Source organism: Nycticebus coucang, chromosome 2, assembly GCF_027406575.1.
Source record: "Nycticebus coucang isolate mNycCou1 chromosome 2, mNycCou1.pri, whole genome shotgun sequence".
Lineage (NCBI taxonomy): Eukaryota > Metazoa > Chordata > Mammalia > Primates > Lorisidae > Nycticebus > Nycticebus coucang.
The window spans coordinates 98,456,791-98,480,833 of record NC_069781.1 but is presented as its reverse complement, the minus strand read 5'-3'; the positions used below and the strand labels follow the sequence as shown (position 1 = coordinate 98,480,833).

The following is a 24,043-nucleotide window of genomic DNA, read 5'->3' as shown; positions in this document are numbered from 1 at the left end:
CATGAAAAAAACACACCATCAGGCAGATCATTTTCAGATACCAAAAAAATGATTTACTTTGTATAGGAATTACCAAGTGACATTTCCAACAAAAAATTCTCTCAAACTGACACTTTTTAAATGAAGAACAAAACCAAACTACATAACGACTAATTCATTACCTATCATCACTGAGATGAGAACTTAAAAGTGTATTCCTTTTCAACCTTCACAGGAAAGAGGCAAAAGTCATATCCCTTCTCCACTTCCTAAATAATACTTGGCCCAATTCCTTGCTCAAAGTAGTTGCTCAGTAATACTTGTTGAATGGACACATGAATTAATTCCCTGGCACAATCCACACAAATACAAATGAGTATAAATGAGCAAAATGTAGAGAATGATTCAGCTGAGATGGTACTAAAATAGAGAAAAGGCTTTGCAGAATTCAGAATCTGTAATGATGTTATATTATAGCATTATGGATTAGATATAAAAAGATCAATATCATAAATTGTACAGCAGAGCCAAGAAAGTAATTTTACTTTCAAATGAGAACTTGAAGGAACAACAAATATCATCAACATCAGGAACAAGATGTTTTTCTTTTCTAAAAAGTACACTGCCAACCAAATTTTAATGGTATAAAAGTAACTACCTGAGAAATGAAGTTAACGTGATATTATGCGACTAGAATTAATGTACCCAGTTTTTATCCATGTCAGACTCAAAGACTGACAAGTGAATAAAGCATTCTCTAGATTGGAAATGATACTAAGAATTAAAGGAGCTGTATAAAACACCAAAAACAAAATTAGAATTTTTTTTTTAATTCGATAAAGATGTATATGAGACCCTTCAGATGTTTTCTTTTACTTATTGTCCTTATTTGAGGCACTTTAAAATCTAAACATTAATAAATCAGAATATTTCTTAAATTAAAAAAAATAGAATAAAAAAGGACTTCTTGTTCCCCCAATTGAAGCTACCATTTCATGAGCTTTCCCACCTGTCAAACTCAGTAAATAAGATGTAAACCTGTCCATTAGGCAAAGAAAATGCCTAGAAAGAACTAAAATAATCTAGAAAAATAACCAAGAATAGCTGTTACAGTTATAACAACTCACTGTAAGTATTCTTTCGGGAGAAGCCTACAAAATTAAGATTCATATTAAAAAAGAAAAAGTCTAGTATTAACAAAAATATCCACCACCCAGACGATGGCATTCACAATCAATACAATAAAGTATCACGGAAACTAATTCCAGCATTATCTACACAGAGAAGCTAACAAAATTTTTTATATAAAGACAAATTTCAACTTAAGTCACTAATAGCAAAGATATTCTACAGTTACAGAAAACTGAATCTGCTACCTATGACTAAATTTTAGACAAGCAAACAGGAAAGGACAGAACCAAGAATCTTGACTAACAGATTAAATTCTACAGTTTAAAATTATGAAAAAGAACTGCAAAGTAGTCAATGATCTGAATACCTTTGTTGGAGCAGTATCCATGAAAAGCTATAGAAAAAAGAAAGAGAGAAGGGCGTAAAATTTTCATATTAACTAGAGAGTCCAGATGAGATGTATACATTTCTGTTGAATATCCTTGAGTTTAGGAAGGTTAAAATCAACTTTATTCAGGGGCATGTTTTCCAACAAATCACTACCTAATATGGAAGTCAGTGCTTCTTACAAAATTAAATGACTCACTTTGAAGCTGAAAACCAAAGAATAGTGGAAAGAAACAATATTTGAAGATCAGTTAGCTGCTGCGAACTATCTTGATATAATCTCTTCACATTTGTCTCCAACCCACCCCACCTACTTACCTCATTCATAAAGGTGCCCATTCTAAGTGAGTACCAGCCATGAGATGTTCAGACAAACCTGTCCATGTTTTCCTTTCAACTTACAGATCCTTATAAAAAATAATTTTAATGTCAAGGATTTATTTAGATTAAAAATATTCTGTAGCTAAGATGGGAAGAAAAACAAAATACTGGCTACTAAAATTACTTTATTCCAGAGTAATAAAAATAGATTTAAAGATATAATTTCTTATTTATATCCATCTCACAATCCTTCCAAATAACTTGTATCTCTTTGCTACACATTAAGCATGGAAAGGCCCTTTGAAGGCAATTTGTTTTACAAATAAAAAAAAAAAAGGCTATGTCTGCCAATAATATACATCGTCAGTTTCAAATCTTTTGGAGAATAGTCTGTGAAATAGTATTTTAAAACAGACATACCAGGGCATACTCATTTTCTTAATTAACCACTCTGAAAAATTTATATTCTAGCAATAAGTTATTTCATATATTTGTTTTATTTTCTACCTGAGACTCTCCCATGAGGCCTCTGCATCTTTAAAAAGACCTCCCCCCATAAGCTTAACTGCAATTTAATATTAGACAACATACAAACTCTTCAGTATAACATAACACGAAAATACATAATACCCTCAAGAATGAAGTAACAGCTCTGGTTTATTCCTCCTTTTATAGGGAATCTTTATAAAAAGAAACCATACCATTTCTCCCAAGGCAGAAAGGATGATCACCACAGCACCAAACCTCCTCTGCTGCTCAGACAAATACTGAGCCAGCCTCATCTGGAGCATTTCTGCCCTGAGATCACTCTCAGGAGTATAGGGAGGAACACCCTGCATTTTCACTGTGCTGATTCACTGAACCTTTTGTGCAAGTACACGGATGGGGAGAATATTTGCTTCTTAGCTTGAACCCTTCCAGCCAGGATGTCTGTGTCTCAGTCTGCCTTTTGTCCCTGAGGCTGCTGTCACTCGTGTGATACCAGAGAACATTGATGCAGCCCTGGTCATCAGCTGGGCACCAAGCCAGGCACTTCACATGCATCCCCTTCACTTCATCCTCACAACAAATCTGTGGCAGATGAGAATCAAGGCTCCAAAAGGTTATTAATAACTCGTCTGTGCTCAATCCCAGCGTGGAGAAGAGACTGGCTGTCCCAGGTAGCCTTGTGCATAACCACTGGCTTAGCTGGCCTCATAGAATTGGCTCTTCTAATGTTTTTCTTCCCCATAGACTTCAACAAAATATGGTTCCTCTATACACTAGGTTTCCCTCAGACCCTTCCAGTGTTATTTTCTCAATTAACATAGAAAACATGAACTCCATGACAGCAGGGACTATTTCCAGCAGTGCTCTATTTTTAGCACTCTAGGTGGAGAAAAGGCCTGGCAGAGACGTATTCATTGTGCATTTGTTGAAGGAATAAAATATCTGGAAACGTGGGGCGGTAATGATGGTCAATTAGGAAAACATTTCAGTCCTCTAGCTCCAGTGTAGAGGACTGAGTATGTTTGCTTTGCTCATTTTTCCAAATACACTTGGTAATTATTTATCTACTAGCCTACATAGCACAGGACCAACTGGTAGATATTCAATGAATCTTTTAAGTACAATCCTGTGAAGCTGCTTCATCTGCTGGCAAGAGAAAAAGTCAGTCACAGCTTTGCCAAAAAGAAATGCATCAATGTGGCCTAATCACTTATCTCTGGCCCTTGGCTTCTTTTGGGGGAAGGGGAGGGTTTTGTTATTTCTACATCATCTCTTGAAATTCTTTCCAAAAAACAAAACACCAGTCCTACCAATTCAGTGATTCCCAGAGACTACCTCAGAACTTTGCAAGAAATACTATTTGTATGCACCATTGTCCTCCTTCCATCTTAAAAATCCACAATGTGGTTTCAGTCCAGTTCTCCCTAACCCCAACAGGAATTAGGAAAATTCATTCCCATTCAAAGGTACAGAGCAATTACAATTTGCACTGACTGGCGTCTGTACCATTTCTGTAGACCAATTATTCTACTTTCCCTTCATCTCTACACCCAACCACTCCGTATATCCATTTAAGGAGTGACATTTGAAACTGTTAAATTTTTGCCCACATGTGGTGCTGGAATGCCTGAGGAATTAGATTTAAAGCACATAACTAACATGAACCATCAGAAGTGAAGATGTTAGAGAATTAAGCAAGCAAAGAAATCAAGAAAACAGATTCACATATGCACATATATACAGATTCATATAAGCACAGAAACAAGTCATAGACAAAGAGAAAAAATGAACACTACATACTTTGATGAGCTTCAACCCCTGAAACTAAATAATCTACATCATGAAATTTTAAGAAAAACAAATTTTTCTCCTTGACCCAGTGCTCCGCGTAACAGTATTCCTTTTCTATCAAGAAAAATACACTTCTATCACTGCAATGAATATGCATGACTATTTTACATAGTAAGCATGCAATAAATACGTCTTGAATTAATGAATAAATTTACCCTGTCTAATGATGTCTGCTGTGAATTTTAAAGATCTTAAAAAGAAAGGGAGATGGGAGGGCAGTGCTATATGCATTTAATTTTATTTGATGAGTATCCAGAACACAACCATTAATCAGTTCTTTAAAATGACAATTCTGACCAACTAGAGTTTCTCCAACAAAATTATTTACTGTTCTTATACAGATACTTTTAAATCATGGCAAACATTGGAAAGCTTTAAAAAAAAATAAAGAATTTAATACCAGAATCTTTATTTATTTTTTTTCTGTAGAGACAGAGTCTCTCAGTAGAGTGCCATGATGTCACACAGCTCACAGCAACCTCCAGCTCTTGGGCTTGATTCTCTTGCCTCAGCCTCCCAAGCAGCTGGGACTACAGGGGCCTGCCACAACGCCCGGCTATTTTTTTGTTGTTGTTGCAGTTTGGCTGGGGCTGGGTTTGAACCCACCACCCTTGGTATATGGGGCCGGCGCCCTACTCACTTAGCCACAGGCACTGCCCAGTCACTAAGAATCTTTTAGCCAGGAGCTATTACCAATTTTCTTTACCAATCAGAAATTTAAAAAATTTTAAAAAGTGAAATAAATCAAAGCTCCAAACCTGTTACATCCTATAAATTATCAAACAGAGATTATACAATAGTGTTAGAATCTTCAAAAATGTCTTTCCTAAGGAAAGGAGAATGCATACTGTCATTTATGGAAAGTCCTATTTAAGGAATGGGAAAATAGAGATACAAATGATTCAGACCTCTAGGATCAAGGAAGTTCAGAGAAAAATCAAATGCCTGTGGTCCAACATTTTTTCTTTGGTATTTCCCCCACCCTGATGGTTATCTAGTTCCAAATCCAACTGAAAACAGTCCTCACTTCCCCACTTCCCCCAGCTTCCTAGACTGGTAGCAACCCATTCTGGTATCTTTATTCAGTATCTTTTTAGCATTAACATTTACAGTTTACACTGTCTTTATGAACTTTTTTTCTCATGGTACACTGGAATTGCACCAGGAATACAGCTTATGTAAAAAAAAAAAAAAAAATCCTTGTTATCACACATGACAAGAACTGAATGAATAGCCAGATGGATGGGGTCGGGTAGGAATTAAACCCTTCAGTCTGCTCCTAGTGAGAATAAAGGCACAGGTTAGCAGTGTGGCTGGTTAGACACTATACAATAGTGATCACATAACAAAGGACAACAGGAACAAAAATAGGCATTAACCATCCCTTATTAAATACACACACATGAAATATCGTGGTATCTAGAGGAATTCAACTTACAGATTAAATAGTATAATAAAAATGTCAAGGGACTAAAGTCAAAAAAAATATATATATATATATATATATATTGTATTTAAGGGCAGGGCGGGCAAAAGTGACAACATGTGTTAGTTTTTACAAACAGGCTTCACCAGGAAAGAATCTTCACAATCCAGTAAGTGTTGCCAAGGATGTAGAATAGTTGGTATCCTGCTAGTTAGAGTGCTAGTGGTGTAGTCACTTTGGAAAAGAGCCTAACACAGTTCCTCAGAACGTTAATTGCTGAGTTACCAGAGTTACCATGTGGCAAAACCATTCTACTCCTAGGTATATACCCAAAGAAACCGAAAACATATGTCCAGGCAGAAACTTATATATCAATGTTCACAGCAGCATTATTCATAACACCAAAAAGTCCAGTGATGAACTGATGAATGATAAGGCATACTTTGACCTGGCATTTTTCACTTCTAGAAATTTCCTATAGATATAGTCACACATGTAGGCAAACATATACACTGATGCTACTGCACCCATTTGCAATAGGGACTGGAAAACCCCCAAATCACCATTTATTTATTACTACTAAATAAATCATGATTTAGCCATACAATGTAATAAGATGCTACCATTAAAAGGGAATCTATTCCTGCTGGTATAGCACAATTTCTAGAAACTTGAATATGCACAGAAAATTGAAGGGGGAAAACTACCTGGGGAGGGAGACTATAATCTATAAAACTCATTTGATGTTTGATACTTAAAAAGTGTGCACACACTGCTTTTTAAATTAAGAAAACAAAATATAGGAAAAAACAAGTTGAGAAGGAAGGGATCAGTTGCCATTTTCTGAAAACAAGGCCTCAAGCATTTCCCACAAATTCAGTAAAAGGTAATCCTAACTCTGCCTCCAAAATTGGTCTTGTATATGACACTGCAACAAACTGACTTAGTACCATTTTTTCCAGGAAGTCCCGACTATCAGGAGGGACACCTGGAGAAATCCTAGGGAAAGCTGACTATAACCTTTACTCCCCGGGAGCTACCTTATAGTAAGGATCTTTCCACTATCAGGGTTTATAATCTGACAGCATTTTGATTTAAAACAATGCACCAACTCTCCTCAGTATTCTGCTTGTATTTTCTTAAGTAAATTAATTGGTCACTGCCTCAAGAAGGCTAGCCATGTCACATTTTACCTCCATCAAGGAGAAAAATTTATGCCAATAACTTTGCTCTCAAAACCTTTTTGACTGGAAACAACCTAAATGTTCATCAACAGGGAGCTGTCTAAATGAGTTATAAACATTTAAATCTATATACATTTAAATCCATTTTTCTTATGATTTTATTCCTTAAAACCAAAGGCCTAAGCAGTAATGAAATAAAAGTAAGCCAGTTCTATATGCATTAACATAGAACAATCATTTTGCTAAGAAATACTGTGAAAACAAAACAAATGTGCAAACCAAGTTGTATGTTACCACGGTAGACAGAGAATCTTTTCATAGTATCCACAGCGCAGTCTACTTCTGGAAGGATTTGGAAAAAACTGGGAACAGTAGTTGCCTCTAGAGAAGAGGCCGGCAGCTATGAAACCAACTTTTCTCTATATACTCCATTAGAGTTCTGTACCACGTTAAGTGCATTGCTTGCCCTAAATTAAATGACATAAACAAAGATCCTTCCAAAGTTATAAATTTCAAAAGGCCAAAGGAATGTATAGGCCCACTACCCCCACCATGGAGACCTGGCTTCACCCCCTGCGGCGCCACCGCGTACCGTGGACCTGGGCAGGTGCCAGCCAGGGATAGGAGCTTAAGGCAACCCCTTCCTCTTCCCGCCTGGGTTCCCACGGACCATGCACTTAACGTTGAGAAATCTCCTGATCTACTCTTAGCTTCGTTTAAAGTGGATATGTTTCCAGACTGTCCATCAACTTAGAATAAAATTTCCCCCTAAATTTCTGTTTGTGTAAACACTTGTAAGTTAATGTTCCTACCACTCCAGTTCACCTGATTTATCAAAGGGTAAAGGCGGGAAACCTTTTCTAAAAAAAAGCGACCCGCAGGGGTTGGCACATTCCCTGTCCCAGAAAACAAACTGAAAATGCCTGAAAACTGTAGACAGTTACGCTGTTTACAAAGCGTTTGCACATACATCATCACATTTAATGCCTTAACACGCTTCAGTGTCAATCCTGGCAAACCTAGCAGCTGCCAAATTGGATTTATTAGTCTCCAAGAATGGTAGAATCAGCACTAATAAAATAGCTATCTAAAGGCTGCTTTTCTACCTCCTCTAATGAATGGGAGTCTCAAAAGTGACAACTCTGGGCATGCAGCTGACTCAAATGCTATCAACGTGACATCTTCCTTCTCGAAGCACCGGAGGAATGAACCGCAGGAGGCTTGAGGTATGCTGGGGTGTGCGCGCGCTGGGGAGGAGAAGCGCAGTAAGGACCAGGAAGAGGGGCTTGGGTTTCGGTGTCTGGCCGGGGAACGTCGCACCGCGCGGGACTCCATCTCTACAGAGCGGCGGGGATTTGGCCAATGCCAAAAAGGGGCAGCTCGGGTGCCAGGCGTGTTCGGCGCACTCGGGGAATCCTCTGGGGCTGACTCAGAGGTTCAGACTCACGTGAGGGCCAACCGAGCTCGCAACCCCGGGAGGCGGTGTCTACAAGAACTCAGAAAAAGCCCCAGGGAAGGAACTGTACATTCCAGGCGCCCAGCTGACGCCTGCAATTTAGAAAGGTGACCCTCGGTCTATTTTTCTGGAGGAGTGCACTACGGATAAAGTTGCAGCTCACAGCAAACGTAGCTAGAAACTCGGGGTAGAAGGGCGCTTAAGGGACCACTAGACGCTAAAGGGGGTGTGGCGGCTGGGGCTCTTAAGGAGGTAGGGGTGGAGGCGTGTCATAGGGCCCCGGAGGCGCCTCTGCAGCCCGGGTGAGTGGGCTAGGACCCCAGTCCGGGTGCGGCTGTGCTGGGTGCCCCCGCCACGCGCTCGCTTTCCGGCTTACCGGTGATGTCCAGGTACAGGTCGTCCTGGTACTCCAGGCTGTGCAGTTCCTGCGACGTGGAGCTGCGGCTCTTCTTCACGCCCGGCGAGGTAGACGAGCAGCGCCGCGAGCCGAGGGGCGCGGCGGCCCAGTTCGGCCGCCGCTCGCTCTTCCGCTTCATGGAGGCGGCCACAGCACGTCAGGGGGGCACAACCATGGCCCCGCGCGTCTGCCCGCCCGCCGAGGCCCCCGCCGGCCCCGCGCGCGGGCGCTCGGGGCAACGGGCGCAGAGCGGCTCTGCGAGGATGGCGGGCGCCGGCCGAGCCCGGCGGGAGGCGGCCGCGCAGGAGCCAGAGGAGGGGTCCGGCCCACAGCGCCTGCCGTGCTCCCTCCAGCAGCCGCCGCGGGACCCGCGCCGCAGCTCTAGCTACAGCGCCTCCTGCTGCTGCCCGCGCCCCCAGCCCGCCCCCAGGTGCCCGCAGCCCGGTGGTGCGGCCGAGGCGACGGTGCTGCGGCTGGCCGGGGGTACCCGGGGTAACCGCGCGCGCCCACTGCGGCCGCGGACGCTGCTGTGGAGGCGTCCGAGCACAGCGGGCCGCGGCTCCCGGGGACCCCAGGAGGGCTGTTCCGTGGAGCTTCATTCACAAAAAAGGGCCCACAACCCTCCTCGGGGCTCGCAGATTGAGGTCTTTCATTGGTCAGTGAGACGTGACGTCACAGAGACGGGGCCTTTCTACAGGCAGGTACTCGGTGACGCCATAAAGAAAAGTCTGAGAGGTTCCGCCAATCAGAGATAAGGTGTGCTCACGACCCTCTGCCAGCCCCCAACTTTTGTTTCGTCTGTGTTTTCCCCGTGTCAACATCCCAGTTCCCGACTCCTTTTAGTGAGTCAGCAGTGCCACCCTAGTAGCAACTCCAGGTCTTTGGCATGTGTATTTTTTAAAGTATTTCTTCGTTTTCCTTGTAATTCGCGCCAAATGAAAGGGACTCTTGCCAAGGCTGCTAGCTAGGGAAAGAATACGGACTGGTGATATTATCCGCCGCTGTAGATAGAGTTGATTTTAGAACTTCAGAAGAACTAATTTAAATCAGCTACACTGTATTTATTGATCTACGCCCAGCATTCAAAAAGACCAGGCAAGAACTTCTTAAGGAGTCGATGAAACTACTGTGGAAACAATATACCGTAAAGGTTTGCATCTCATAGTTTCTCGTCTCAGAATCCAGTACTCACATTAACTCAATAAGGCGTCGACAAATCTGATTATATTATGAAGTATTGAAACAAGCCTCAAATTTAGTCCTTGAATTTTCTACCTGTAGGGTCACATGCTCTTCTTTTTTTACTGGATTAAAATAATTTGCTCATCTTTCTAGATCAAAAGTGCCATTTTGAAGGGCCTTTAAACAAATGCCCATGCAGCATCTAAAAGTAAGAAGATTGGAGGGCAGTCTTTCAATTTCATGGCCCCAAATTTTACAACATCTGCAAACTACTCCTATTTTTCACCCTGCAGTTTGCCAATTACTGCCAGCCAGAGAAAGAGAAAGATGAATTTGAGTCAGTCCCTTGGAAGCCTCTCAGAAATGCAAATTTTCATGTAACACCTCCGGGAGGGGTTATTTGACTTCTATTGTTTGTGGACTTTACCTTAAACACTGCTAAATAATGAAGGGGCAGTGTGTTTGTCAGCCTCAGTCTGGAGCTAGAGATCTGCATCTCTGTAACAACTGTTTCTTAAGGTTAATACTCCTGCCTGTTCATTCTTCCTGTTTTCCCTTAAGTTAAAAAAGATTTCTTGTGTTTATAGGGGCACAAACAAGACACTTGGGAGTATATGAAGTCCTGCGCAAATGAGTTTAGGTAAGCAGAAACTTTGGGGTCCACCCGTTTTGACCCAAAGGAGAAGACCTTTCTGATTGGCCTAGTGGCTCAACATTATAGAAAAGCCACCCAGTTTCCCAGACTATCTGGGATTTTACAGAAGTAGGTCTTGTTTTGAACAGATAATACAAGGGAGTTGTCCCCCTGTATGCCTAGAATTACAGAACTACATTTAGCCCATGACATTATGGGGTTTTTATGTTTGTTTGTTTGTTTTTTATTGTTGCAGTTTGGCCAGGGTTGGGTTTGTACTCACCACCCTCAGTACACGGGGCCAGCACCCTACTCACTGAGCCACAGACACCACCCGACATTATGGTTTTTTGAGAGTAATTTATTTTCTAAGACTAAGGTACCAAGGTAGTTCACTTACATCAGTTTGTTTTCTCTTGCTGTCAAATACAGTTTAGGTGCTAAAAATTCTAACAAAACGCATGATTTTATTTTCATGTAAGGCATACCTCACACAGGCACATGAACACCCAATTCTCATGCTTATGAATCACAAAAGTATCAAAATGCATATGATAAAATCAAAAAAAAGTCATCAATACAGATAATTATACCATTTAAATATTTCCGTTATTTTGTAAATATATAGCTTTATGGTTTGTATTACATCATTAAGTCTAGGAATACATTATAGGAATAGATTTTGCATATAAGGAAATATCTTCCATTCTTGGGAAGGCTGTGTGCTGAGTATACACATTAAAGTTTTAAACTCCATTTTTATTTTGTTTTTAGGTCATGTTTAGATAGTAGCAGAAAAGTGCTATTTCTTAGCTCTTATTTGTTTTGAGTGTGGCAAGTTTCTTGAACAATTTCACTCCTCTTCAATATTGAAGTTGCTCTCTAGGCTCTGGGAAATTGGCCACAAGAAACATACTTTAGTTAGTTTGGTGTTCATTGTTTGACATTGATTGTGGAGTTTTAGGGCTTGAAAGCACTTTAGACAATGTTAGGCCCAAGGCTAATCCTTTCAAAGTGACCCCATGGGGACCCAAATACGGGGCAGTGGCCAAGCTAGGGTGGAAACCTAAACATTCTATCCAGACTCTAGTTTGTCTTTTCCTGAACTGAGTTTAAAGAATAAATGCATCTGGTTGCAATTCTCAACATTATGGGCAGCACAGTAAAAGCAAAAAGAAGGAAAGAGGGGTTCTCCAAAATATTCCTGTCTTTCCTAGATAAAGTTATCCTGAGAGGAAAAAAATTAGGGAACATTTTCCTATATGTGTATTTCAAATAAGTAACATTCAGGGAACATTTTCCTATATGTGTATTTCAAATAAGTAACATTCTGAAAAATTGAGGTCTTATACTAATGTCAGTTAACAACGGGTCGAGAGGTATGTGATGTTAATTTTGAATAATAATACCAGTTTCAGAATCGGTGAATTATAGCTTTAATTATGTGAAGAGAAATAATTTATGTAAGGTCATATTTTCATAAAATCTAGAGCAGCGGTTCTCAACCTGTGGGTCACGACCCCATTTTTCCATCTGTAACAATGCAGCAATTAGAAAGGTTGAGAACCACTGATCTAGAGGGTTTATATGGCAGGCATATGGGAAAACAGATACACATTAAAATCTTCACTACCTTATTGAAAAAGGGTTGGTTTTGTTTCATGGTAATCTGCCAATCCTAGCTTTAATCTGAAGTTCCCTGTGGTCCTATCTCTGAGTCTGAAAATCATTTAGAACTGTAAAAAGGGAAAGAACAGATATTTGTTGAGCTACCAGCACATACTGGATGCTGTACTAAGGGTTTCACACAAATGCCCTGTGACATGATACTGTTCTCATTTTATAGGTGAGAAATCTCTCATCTGGAAGGTCACTGAATAAGTTTGGTTTGGAAATCAATCTGGAGTACATAAACATATGTGGCCCCAGAGTATAGAGGGGCTGGGCACCATTCTTGAGGCAAGAAGGAATCTTACCTTGCAGTCTTACAGGTGGGCTTCTGAAATTGAATAACCTCTATAGTTGTATACATGTCAGAAATTTGGATTAACTTCTTAGGACTTGAGATCAGACCCTAATATTAAAAGTTTTAAACAATATTTCTCCTATCAGCTTGTTTATGTACATTCCTGCTAAAAATAAATACAGTCATGTGTCATTTGTCATCAAGGAGTACTTGTTAGACATTTGTCCCTAGGCTATTTTATTGTTGTACAAACATCATAGAGTAACTTACACAAACCTAGGCTATGTATGGTATGGCCTATTGCTTCTGGACTACAAACCAGTACAGCATGTGACTGTATGGAATACTGCAGGCAGCTATAACACAATGCTAAGTGTGTATATAAATATATCTAAACAGAAAAGGTACGGGAAAAACAGTATTATAATCTTATGAAACTACCTTTGTACATGTGGTCCATCATTGACTGAAACTGTATGGGACACATGACTGTAAATAAAATAATGGAATGCTGGGTGGCGCCTGTGGCTCAGTGGGTAGGGTGCTGGCCCCGTGTACCAAGGGGTTCGAACCCAGCCCCGGCCAAACTGCAAAACAACAAAAAATAGCCAGGCGCTGTGGTCGGCGCCTGTGATCCCAGCTACTCGGGAGGCTGAGGCAAGAGAATCGCCTAAGCCCAGGAATTGGAGGTTGCTGTGAGCTGTGGTGACACCACAGCACTCTACCCAGGGCGACAAAGTGAGACTCTGTCTCTAAAATAATAATAATGGAATGCCAGGGGGTAGAGATAGAAAATGGCAAAAATTCTGGTTATTTTAAGTCTTGTGATCAGGGTATGACTAAAATGCCTTCACCCAAAAGCCAAAAAGAGAGGCATGTGCCTCAGGGGACTAAGTAATACCTTAAACCTTTCTCTCACATTACCTTTTGAAAAACAGTCTACATACTGTCAGATAATTAGTATATCCAAAGAGTAGAATTTAATCATATGGGAAAAATGGAAAATGATTCACGAAGATATACATGCTCAAGCTCTCCTGGGCTAACCACTTTACCAGCACTGAATGCCATCTCCTCACTGGCCAGTCTCCTCAATGTGAGCTTCTTAAATCTAACTCTTATTTTCTGATAACATCTTTATACCTCAAAGATTTTAAAGTAAGGAACTCTTTTTTTTTTTTGTAGAGACAGAGTCTCACTGTACCACCCTCGGGTAGAGTGCCATGACGTCACATGGCTCACAGCAACCTCCAACTCTTAACTCTTGGGCTTACGCGATCCTCTTGCCTCAGCCTCCCAAGCAGCTGGGACTACAGGCGCCCGCCACAATGCCCTGCTATATTTTTGTTGCAGTTTGGCAGGGGCTGGGCTTGAACCCGCCACCCTCCGCATATGGGGCTGGCACCCTACTCACTGAGCCACAGGCGCTGCCCAGTAAGGAACTTTTTTCCTCTTCAGTCTTATCTGAAATGGCAAAATAATTCATGAACACTTGATTATGTATATTTTTAATTTTCAACACAAAGGTATTTAAAGTTCTCCTTTACCTTCACACTGCAATCTCTCTACTGTTAATATAGTAACTACTGTTGGTTGTTGTTGTTGTTATTATTATTATTATTTTGAGACAGGGCCTGGCTTTGTTGCCCAAGCTGTAGTGCAGTGGCCTGCATCCTCAAACTCTTGGGCTTAAGGGATCTTCCTTGCCTTATCCTCCCAAAAGGTAGGACTACAGGCTTGTGCCACCAGGCTTGGCTAATTGTTTTATTTTATTTTTCACTTTTTTGTAGAGACAGGGTCTCACTAGATTGACCAGGCTGTTCTGGAAGCACTATAGATTGTATTCTTTTTTGTATCCACTGTACAAAAATTAAAAAAAAAAAAAAGACTAGAGTCCTTTTTTACAAATATAAGCAATAAATCATAAAAGAATCCTCTTAATTGCAGCATGTTGGCAATGCAGATGAAACTGAAAATCAAAATTCTGGCTGTGAAACGTGCATTAACACTCCAGTTGTTTCTCAATGAATAAAGCAAAGCTTCATCGCTGTTCTCATTCATATGGGGTAGAGAGGGAGAAAAGGATCAGCTGTTCATAAGAAGTGAAAGACATTCTCTATACAAAATACTACAGCATATATTAGGCACTCAATATGATGTGTTAAACTTACTTATATACATACGGGAAAAGAAAGAATAACTTCCTTTTAATAAAAATGCTGGTTACTTGACTCTTTGAGGGGGTCTCCAGATGTTGTCCTCTTTCTTTTTTTCTTTTTATTATGAAACAGCGTCTTGTTCTGTCACCCAGGATAGAGTGCAGTAGCATCATCACAGCTCACTGCAGCCTCAAACTCCTGCCTCAACCTCTTGAGTAGCTGCGATTACAGGCATGCAGCACCACAACTGGCTAATTTTTTCTATTTTTAAAGATTGTGGGGGTCTAACACTCAGGCTGATCTCCAACTTTTGAGCTAAAGCAATCCTCCCACCTAGGCCTCCAAGAGTGTTAGGATTATAGGTGCAAGCCACAGAGCCCAGCCCATCTTTCTTAAAGTATAATTCTAAAAGGACATAGATTCCAGGAGACATAAGGATGAGATTCTATTCGTTCTGCAAGGCAGCCTTACTGAATAATTATTCACTTTTAAAGTTTCATGGATACTAACAATATTTAAGAGTATCTATTTCTCCATACCCTTGAATCACTGGATATAATCAATATTTTTTACATTTAATAATAAAATATTTCTCAGCTGTTATTTTCATTGTTTTTCCCCGATCACTAGTAAAGCTGAAGTCTCATTAGATGTTTGTAGCATTTTTATACATATTTCTAATTTATATCCTTTGCTAATTTTTCTATTTAACTATTTTCATTTTCTTTTAGATTTGCCCCAGCTTTTTTATTTATTCTGGATATCAGCCTTCTGCCCTTGCAGAAGATACTGTCTATGGTTGGTCTTAATACTCTATTCGCGTTGCCTTACAGAAGTTTTAAGTGTTTTAATGTCAACTAAATTTAACCAGTCTTTCTTTGAGGCTTTTAGGTGAATTACATATCTTATTTTTTTCCCATCCTAACATATATATATATATTTTTTTTTTTTCACAAAGTCCTACTTTGTTGCCTGTGGTTCAGTGCTGTGGCGTCTTAGCTCACAACAACCTCAAACTCTTGGGCTCAAACAGTTCTCTTGCCTCAGCCTCCCAAGTAACTGGGACCAAAGGCGCCCACCACAACGCCCAGCTATTTTTAGAGGCTGGGTCTCGCTCTGGCTCAGGGTGATCTCAAACCAGTGAGCTCAGGTAATCCACCCACCTGACCTTCCAGAGTGTTGAGATTACAGGTGTGAGCCACAGCTCCCGGCCCCCCATCCTAATATTTTAAAAATATTCTTTATTCTCTCATTTCTTTTAGTGTTATTATCTCTTTATCTGGAATTTAGTTTTGGAATATAGGATAAGGTAGGAATATATGTGTGTGTGTGTCTGTGTGTATATGTGTATATAATATATATATATATTTTTTTTTTTTTTTTGAGACAGAATCTCACTCTAGAGTGCTGTACCCTCCGGCTAACTCGAAGCAACCTCAAACTCCTGGGCTCAAGCAATCCTCTTGCTTCAGCCGCCCCAGTAGCTGGGACCACTAGCCTAGCTAGTTTTTCTATTTGTAGTAGAGACAGGATCTTGCTGTTGCTTAGGCTAGTCTCAAACTCCCGAGCTGAAACCATACACCCACCTCAGCCTCCCTGAGTGCTAGAATTACAAGTGTGAGCCACCAAGCCTGGCCAATAATGTCCTTATTATAATATGGCTATCACCACCTTAAAATAGACATCAAATTTTACCTCACTGAAGAGTGAGCCAACAGGATATTATATGCTTCCTGATATGATACAACATGATATACTCAGGATTACCTAAAGTATTCTAGCCAAAAATATTCACCATAAATCTAATCAAGCCTTGAGATCTCAATTCTATTTACAAGAAACATGAGGGTGGAAGTGGAGGAACAAGTTAACTGACTCATAAGGAAACAATCTGACAAACCTTGAATGTGGAACTTTCTACAAACTCTGCAATAAGTAAATGTTATGGGGAAAAATGGGTCAAGGGGTAAAGAGGTGATCTGTGGTAGATTAAAAAATCCTTAAGAGGTATAACAACCTCTTACATATAACAAACAGTCCCTAACAAACAGTCCCTAACAGATCTGAACAAACTAGCTGTAAAAGACATGTTTTGGACAACTGGGGACATGTGAATATGGATTAGGCATTTTGTGATATTTTTTAATTTAAATTTTTGTTAAATCATAACTATACATTTATGGGGTATAATGTGATGATTTGATATAAAATTTGAAATGTATAAATCAAATTGATTAACTTTTTAAGTGTTTGGGGTATTATAATGATAACGTACTTACATAGGTGAATGGCCTTATTCTAGTGGTATGGCCAGAACTGTGTCCTCCCAAAATTCTTATGTTGAAACCCTAACCCCAGTGTGGTGGCATTTGGAGATGGGGTCTTTGGAAGGTAATTAGATGGTTAGAGTTGGTCATGAAGGTGGGGTTTTCATGATGGGATTAGTGACTTTATAAGAAGAGGAAGAGAAAGAGATCACATTCTCTCCCTGCCATGTGAGGACACAGCAAGAAAGCGGCCATCTTTAAGCCAGGAAGAGGGCTCTCACCAGGAATAGAATCAGTCTGACACCTTGATCTTGAATTTCTCAGCCTCCAAAACTGTTTGAAGAAGAGAAATAAGTGAAATAAATAAACTGAAAAATAAAGTCTGTTGTTTAAGCCAATCATTGTGCAGTATTTTGTTATAACAAACTGAGTGGAATTAATACATCTAAAAGATGCATAGATTAAAGTATTATAGTGGAGTTTATAACTCTAAAATGGTTCTATGAATATATAACCCTGTATTTTATCCTGTCTATCTACCTCCCTACCATCAAGGAAACAACTATGGCAGAGTATCAACAATTATTCAATCCAAATCATGGTTACTTGTTCTTTCATTGTTTTTCTACTTCATTCTGTTTGGAAATTTCATAATTGAAGTCAACATTTTCCTCCATTCTTACATATTTTAATTTTTTTTAAAACAGTCTCTAGCTGTTGCCCACACTAGAGTGCCATGGTTTCACATAGTTTACTACAACCTCAAACTTTTGGGCTCCAGTGATCCTCCTGCTTCAGCCTCCTGAGTAGCTGGGACTATAGACACACCATCACACCCAGCTAATTTTTCTTTTCTTTCTTTTTTTTTTTTTTAATTTTTCTATTTTTGTTGATACAGGGTCGCTCCCTTGCTCAGGCTGGTCTCAAACTCCTGGCCTCAAGCGACCCGCCTAAGCCTCCTAAAGTGCTACGATTCCAGGCATGAAACACCTCAAAATTTTTACTATGATATTGCTTGGGGTAGCATTCAGTTTCTAGATAAACTTGAGGAAAATTGATAATATTTATAAGATTGAATTTCTTTAAATACTGAATTTCTCTAAGGAAAAGGTATGTCTTCCCATTAATTTATGTCTTTCAGTAATTAAATCATCACAAGTATATTGGCTGCAATGATGAATGGGCCTTTCCCCCAATATAGTTTCTACATGGTCATTGCTGGTGGGTAGGGAAGTTACTGATTATGTGTATTGTCCTGTGTCCTACCACTGTTACTAGAAGGTATAGCTATATCTATATAAGGAATGCAAACACTTTTTTTCATTAAACTTCTCAGCTTCTTTGGTTCACAAGGGACATAGTATTTTAAATTATTGTACACAGTAATTTCAGTTCCTTCTAGCTGTTCACAATACCTATAGGCCTACTTGTGCAAAAGAAATAAGACCTCTTGCAGTCTGACCTAAAAGCAGAATCAACTACATCCGGAATACTTTTACTCACACCAACATCCAACAGAACTTGAAATTAGAATCTCTTCTCTATTTTTGTCTGAATTCTTGGGCTGTGCAGTCTCTCACTACCTCATTTTTGTACATGTAAAGGAGGCCTTATGAGGATTTATTAACCTTCCACCCAGAGAAAACTCTGGGGGCACTTTAATATTGTGATTTCAAGCTGGCCTGAAGGTAGTGAGTTATCTCAACTGATTGTCCACAGTCAGTTACAGATGGTTACAAACCTAGCTTCTTGTTCTACTCGACTTGCACTTGACAAGTCTTAAAAAAAAAATAAATAAATAAACATTGTGATTTCAGCTAGGGAATTTTTCTGCTGTGTCTACTTCTAACAGGCTTTCTAAAAATGAAGGTATAATTAACATATAATAAAAGCAAAGATCTTCAATGTTAGCCCAATGGGTTTTAAAATCATAGACACCTCTGGAATCACTTCCCAAAACAAGCTATGGTAGGATCATTGGGCCTTTTAAAAATTCCATGCATGCAAACATGAACACAGTGCCCGGTGTCAGCCATCTACCCCAACCTCTTGCTGCATCCTCCTCCTCCCCTTACTCTTTCCAGCTGCTCTCCATTTCTGATCCTACTTTGGCACCAGATCTCAGCTTCTGAAACTTACCTCTGTCTCCCTCACCCTGACCAAGTTGGACAGGTTGTGCTGGCTGGAGTCATGGTCCTCTTCTTCAGACTGGACTTGGCTGTTCTCTCTTGAGCTCTGCAAAATTTGCTGCAGATCCAAGTTGTCCCTGCCTTTGGTGCCAGCTACCAGGCCCACCCCAGCAGGCCTCCTTCCCTGGGGGCAGGACAGAGCATGCTTCACGGTCATAATCACTGAGGTGATCAGATAATTCCCAGTAGCTGACAGCCTCCTTTACCCTAACAAACTCTTTTATCCTCACTACACACAGTTTTCTTTCCAGTTCTTGAAGGACAAGAAAGACGCCCTTGTATGACTCTTCCTTTATTCATACAGTTAGAAGTAAATTAAAGGCATCAATTTCAAGTCACCTCTATTGTTGTGTAAGCATAAAAACACTTTATTCTTTATCTCCTATTGTGGCTGGGAAGGAAATTCCTTACAAAGACTTTTCTGGCTTAGGAAGAGAACTAGCTACCAATTCTAATATATTGGGTGATTTTTCAGTCTTTTTTTTTAAAACGAATTCCTCCACATATGAGGAAACCCTAGCCCACTCTTGGATCCCCACTCTCTTTCACTGTTATCCATTGAAAAAGGGAGTGCAGGAATGACCAAAAATGCACAGATCTATGTAGTTTTAAATTCTCATATAGAAGAGGAGTTTTCTCTATTTATGTTACTTTTCCTCTTCAGTGACACCAGGGCATACATTTGGGCTGATTAGAGTGGATTCTCTGTTAATTTTCTCCCTTCCATTTTTAAATGCAGATTCAAGTGAGCAGTGAATTATTTTATCCAAATTTAGGGGGTAGTAAAAGCAAAAAAGGAAGGCTGAATCAGGTGTGAGTTGTGTACTGCCTCAGTCTCTGGTCACTGTAACTGAAAGGTACTTTCTGAGCTGTGAAGAAAACAAAATAAAAAACAGAAAGATGGCTTCTAGAGATAGTTACAAGAAATAGTAAAAGTGAATTGTCATTTTTTTTCTTTTTTGGAAGATAGAGTCTTGCTCTGTCACCCAGGTACTGGCATCACCACAGCTCACTTGAGCTTGCCCAAGCCTCAAACACTGGGCTTAGGCAATCTTCCTGCCTGAAACAGCTGGAACTACAGGAGTACACCACCACACCTGGCAAATTTTTGTTCGTTTTTTGTAAGAACTGGGTTTCGCTCTTGCTCAGACTGCTCTCCTGACCTCAAGCAACCCTGCCATCTAGGCCTCCCAAACTGCTAGGATTACAGGCATGCCATGCCCTACTAAAAGTGAATCATCATTTAATATTTATTGAAGAAAAGGAATTATGTTTTCACATTAACATATTAACTGATTATTTTAGTTTGTGTACTATTAAATATCATTATTATTTTTTTAAGAGACAGAGTCTCACTTTATTGCCCTCAGTAGAGTGCTGTGGCATCACAGCTCACAGCAACCTCCAACTCCTGGGCTTAGGCGATTCTCTTGCCTCAGCCTCCTGAGTAGCTGGGACTACAGGTGCCCACCACAACACCTGGCTATTTTTTTGTTGCAGTTTGACCAGATTCGGGTTTGAACATGCCACCCTTGGTATATGGGGCCAGCACCGTACCCTCTGAGCCACAGGCGCTGCCCTTAAATATTATTTTTTAAAAGTATGCTTCTGACTTAAATCTAGCTGCCAAAATAACATTAAAATATTTGTTTATTTTGGCAGCATCCGTAGCTCAGCAGGTAGGGCACTGGCCACATACACCAAGGCTGGCAGCTTCGAACCCAGCCTGGGCCAGCTAAAATAACAATGGATATATATATATATTTATACAAATTTTATATTTTATAGATTTGTATATTGTATATATATTTAGGAAATTGAAGTGCAGAATTAGGAATGAGACTGGTCGTCTAACCTGAATGTCCACCTCGGACACTTTGTTCTCACCAATAAACTTTCCAAACAGCAAACCTAATTGTATCATTTTATCTATTAAAATGCCCTACCCTCAGGCCTGTGGCTCAAAGGAGTAGGGTGCCGGCCCCATACACTGGAGGTGGCAGGTTCAAACCTGGCCCTGGCCAAAAAAAAAAAAAAATGCCCCACCCTATTTAGGGAATGTCCACTTGACTTTCTCTTTTGGACCATCCTACATATTTTCATGAAAATGATATTTATTCATTTATTTACGTATTTAAGTTTAGAAAATTTTAAACCCACGTGAAAGTTATTTTAAGAAAAAAATTTTAGAGCCAAGCACAGTGGCTCACACCTGCAATCCCAGCACTCTGGGAGGCAGAGGCCAAAGCATCACTTAAGCTCGGGAATTTGACACCAGCTTGAGCAAGAGTGAGACCCCATCTCTACTAAAAATAGAAAAATTAGCAGGGTGTTGTGGTGGGCACCTGTAGTCCCAGCTACTTGGGAGGCTGAGGCAGGAGGATTGCTTGAACCTAGTAGTTTGAGATTTCTGTGAGCTAGGCTGATGTCATGCCACTCTAGCTTGGTCAACAGAGTGAGACTCTGTCTCGGGAAAAAAGAAAAAAACATTTAGAGCCAGGCACAGTGGCTTACAAAGGCCAAGACTAGTCTGAGCAACATCCCATCTCTACTAAAAAGTTTAAAGGGTTATGGTGTAGCCTGTAGTCTCAAGTATTCTGGAGGCTGAGGCAAGAGGACCTCTTGAGCCTAAAAGTTTGAGATTGCAGTGAGCTATGATGACATCATTGCACTCTACCCTAGACAACAGAGTAAGACTCTGGCTCAAAAAAAAGAGGCCAGGCCCATTGATTCATGCCTGCAATCCCAGCACTCTGGGATGCCCAGGCAGGTGTATTGCCTAAGCTGATGAATTCCAGACCAGCCTGAGCTACAGCAAGACTCCTGTCTCTAAAAATAGCCGGGCATTGTGGCGGGTGCCTGTAGTCCCAGCTACTCGGGAGGCTGAGGCAAGAGAATCTCTTCAGCCCAAGAGTCTGAGGTTGCTGTGAGCTATGACGCCACTGCACTCTACCAGGGGTGACAAAGTGAGACTCTGTTTAAAAAAAAACCTTTAGGCCAGGCATAGTGGCTCATGCCTATAATCCCAGCACTTTGGAGGCTGAAGTGGGAGATCATTTACAGGCCAGGACTTCAAGGTTATAGTGAGCTCTGATTCTGCCACTTTCCTCCAGCCTGGATGACAGAGTGAGACCTCATCTCTAAAAGAAAAATTAGAAGGAAAAAAAAATGTTTTGAGACAGAGTCTCACTCTGTTGCCTAGGATAGAGTGCCAAGTCATCTAGTTCCAGCAACCTCAACTCTGAGATCAAGCAATCCTCCTGCCTCAACCTCCCAAGGGACCATTGGTGCCTGCCACAACACCTGACTAATTTTTATTTTTTAGGAGAGATAGGTCTCATTCTTGCTCAGGCTGGTCTCAAATTCCTAAGCTCAAGTAATCCTTCCACCTTGGTCTCCCAGAGTGCTAGGATTATAGGTGTGAGCCACTGTTCCCAGCCAAAGGGGAAAAAAAAATCTTCTAATCGCTGAACCATCTGAGAGTATATCGCAGACATCATGACCTGTATACCCTAAGAACAAATGGTGATTCTTACATAATTCTAATGTAATTGTTAAATTCAGAAAACTTAACATTATTACAATACAATGCAGCCCATCTTCATATTTCACCAATTGTCCTATAAATGCCCTGTATAGCATTATTTTCCTGATCCAGGAAGCAATCCTAAATTTCCTAAGGATTAGCCACGGGATGTACCCTTTTGCAGGAGTTCTCTATAGCGATGAGGCGCCTTTGTTATATCAAATTAAGGGCCCTACAACAACAGTTTACCCTGAGCAATTCATGAACTTTGTTTACTGGGTTCATCAAGATGATGTCTGCCAGGTTTATGCACTGTAAAGGTATCATTTTTCCTTTGTAATTAATAAATTATTTGTGGGGAGATGCTTTAAGACCACAAACATTGATTTTAGTACACATTAATAATTGTGAATCAGTTGTTACTATAATGGTTGTAGATTGTTGATTTTCTAATTGTCTACATTTATTAATTATCATTCTGTAAAAGGAAGAGCTGTCTTTTCTTTCTCTTTTATGTATTTACATACATACGTATCTATGGATGGATCATTGATTATTTAGTTCTTGGTTTATATGTGGGATGGGGAATCTGCAACCTTAAGTGCAACCTTTGACTGAATCCAAATTTTACAGAACAATGCTTTTATTTTTATCAATTTATTTTTGGTTGTCTTTTATATTTTTATTTCATTTTTTTTGTTTTTGGTAGAGACAGAGTCTCATGTTATCACCCTCGGTAGAGTGCCCTGGCATCACACAGCTCACAGCAACCTCAGTTTCTGGGATTAGGCGATACTCTTGCCTCAGCCTCCCAAGTAGCTGGGACTATAAGTGCCCACCACAATGCCCGGCTATTTTTTTCTTGTTGCAGTTTGGCCGGGGCCAGGTTTGAACCTGCCACCCTTGGTATATGGGGCCGGTGCCCGACTCACTGAGCCACAGGTGCCACCCATATTTCATTTTTTAAATGAATGTATTCAAAATACCAAGGAATAGGGTGGCGCCTGTGGCTCAACAGAGTCGGGTGCTGGCCCCATATGTAGGAGGTGGCGGGTTTGAACCCAGTCCCAGCCAAAAACTGCAAAAAAAAAAAAAAAAAAAAAATAGACAAAATACCAAGGAATAAAATAAGTTTCAATGAAATAATCCTCCCCAATTGACCAGCGCAGTAGAACATTAGTAAACCAGAAAGGCTAAGTTGATGGCTGTGTTCATGACTTGGTTCTAACTTCCCTGCCTAACTGGAACCACTACCACAGGAGGCACTTGGCAGGAGTTTACGGGGATCAAATATGCCAGTCTCTTTATCAATTTTTGACAACAGGTCACTGTTTCTGCATTTTTTGTTTTTGTTTTTTTGAGACAGAAATTTTCTTACTCTGTTACTGAGTAGAGTGCCATGGTGTCATCAGAGCTCACAGCAACCTCAAACTCTTGGGCTCAAGTGATCCTCTTGCTCAGCCCCCCGTGTAGCTGGGACTACAGATGCCTAACACAAT

At 40.3% G+C, this 24,043-nt stretch overlaps 1 protein-coding gene, 1 non-coding gene and 1 pseudogene across 8 annotated transcripts in view; 1 reads left to right on the top strand and 2 right to left on the bottom strand.

Moving 5' to 3' along the window:
- Positions 1-9,225, bottom strand: part of CDC14B (cell division cycle 14B) — a 117,970-nt gene extending 108,745 nt beyond the window's left edge. For 3 of the 7 annotated variants that reach the window (XM_053577021.1, XM_053577039.1, XM_053577030.1), the window contains exon 1: positions 8,601-9,225. In XM_053577021.1, coding sequence (XP_053432996.1) covers positions 8,601-8,760 — 160 coding nt within the window. In that variant the 5' untranslated portion in view covers positions 8,761-9,225. The remainder of the gene's footprint in view (positions 1-8,600) is intronic. The other 4 variants (XM_053577004.1, XM_053577012.1, XM_053577069.1 and 1 more) reach the window with 2 other exon arrangements.
- Positions 9,226-10,857: 1,632 nt separating this feature from the next.
- LOC128580376 (uncharacterized) lies at positions 10,858-10,978 on the bottom strand (annotated as a pseudogene).
- Positions 10,979-19,824: 8,846 nt separating this feature from the next.
- On the top strand, positions 19,825-19,892 carry LOC128580137 (small nucleolar RNA SNORD31). Its single transcript, XR_008378474.1, has one exon. It is a non-coding gene; the product is annotated as a small nucleolar RNA SNORD31 (small nucleolar RNA).
- Positions 19,893-24,043: the final 4,151 nt, after the last annotated feature.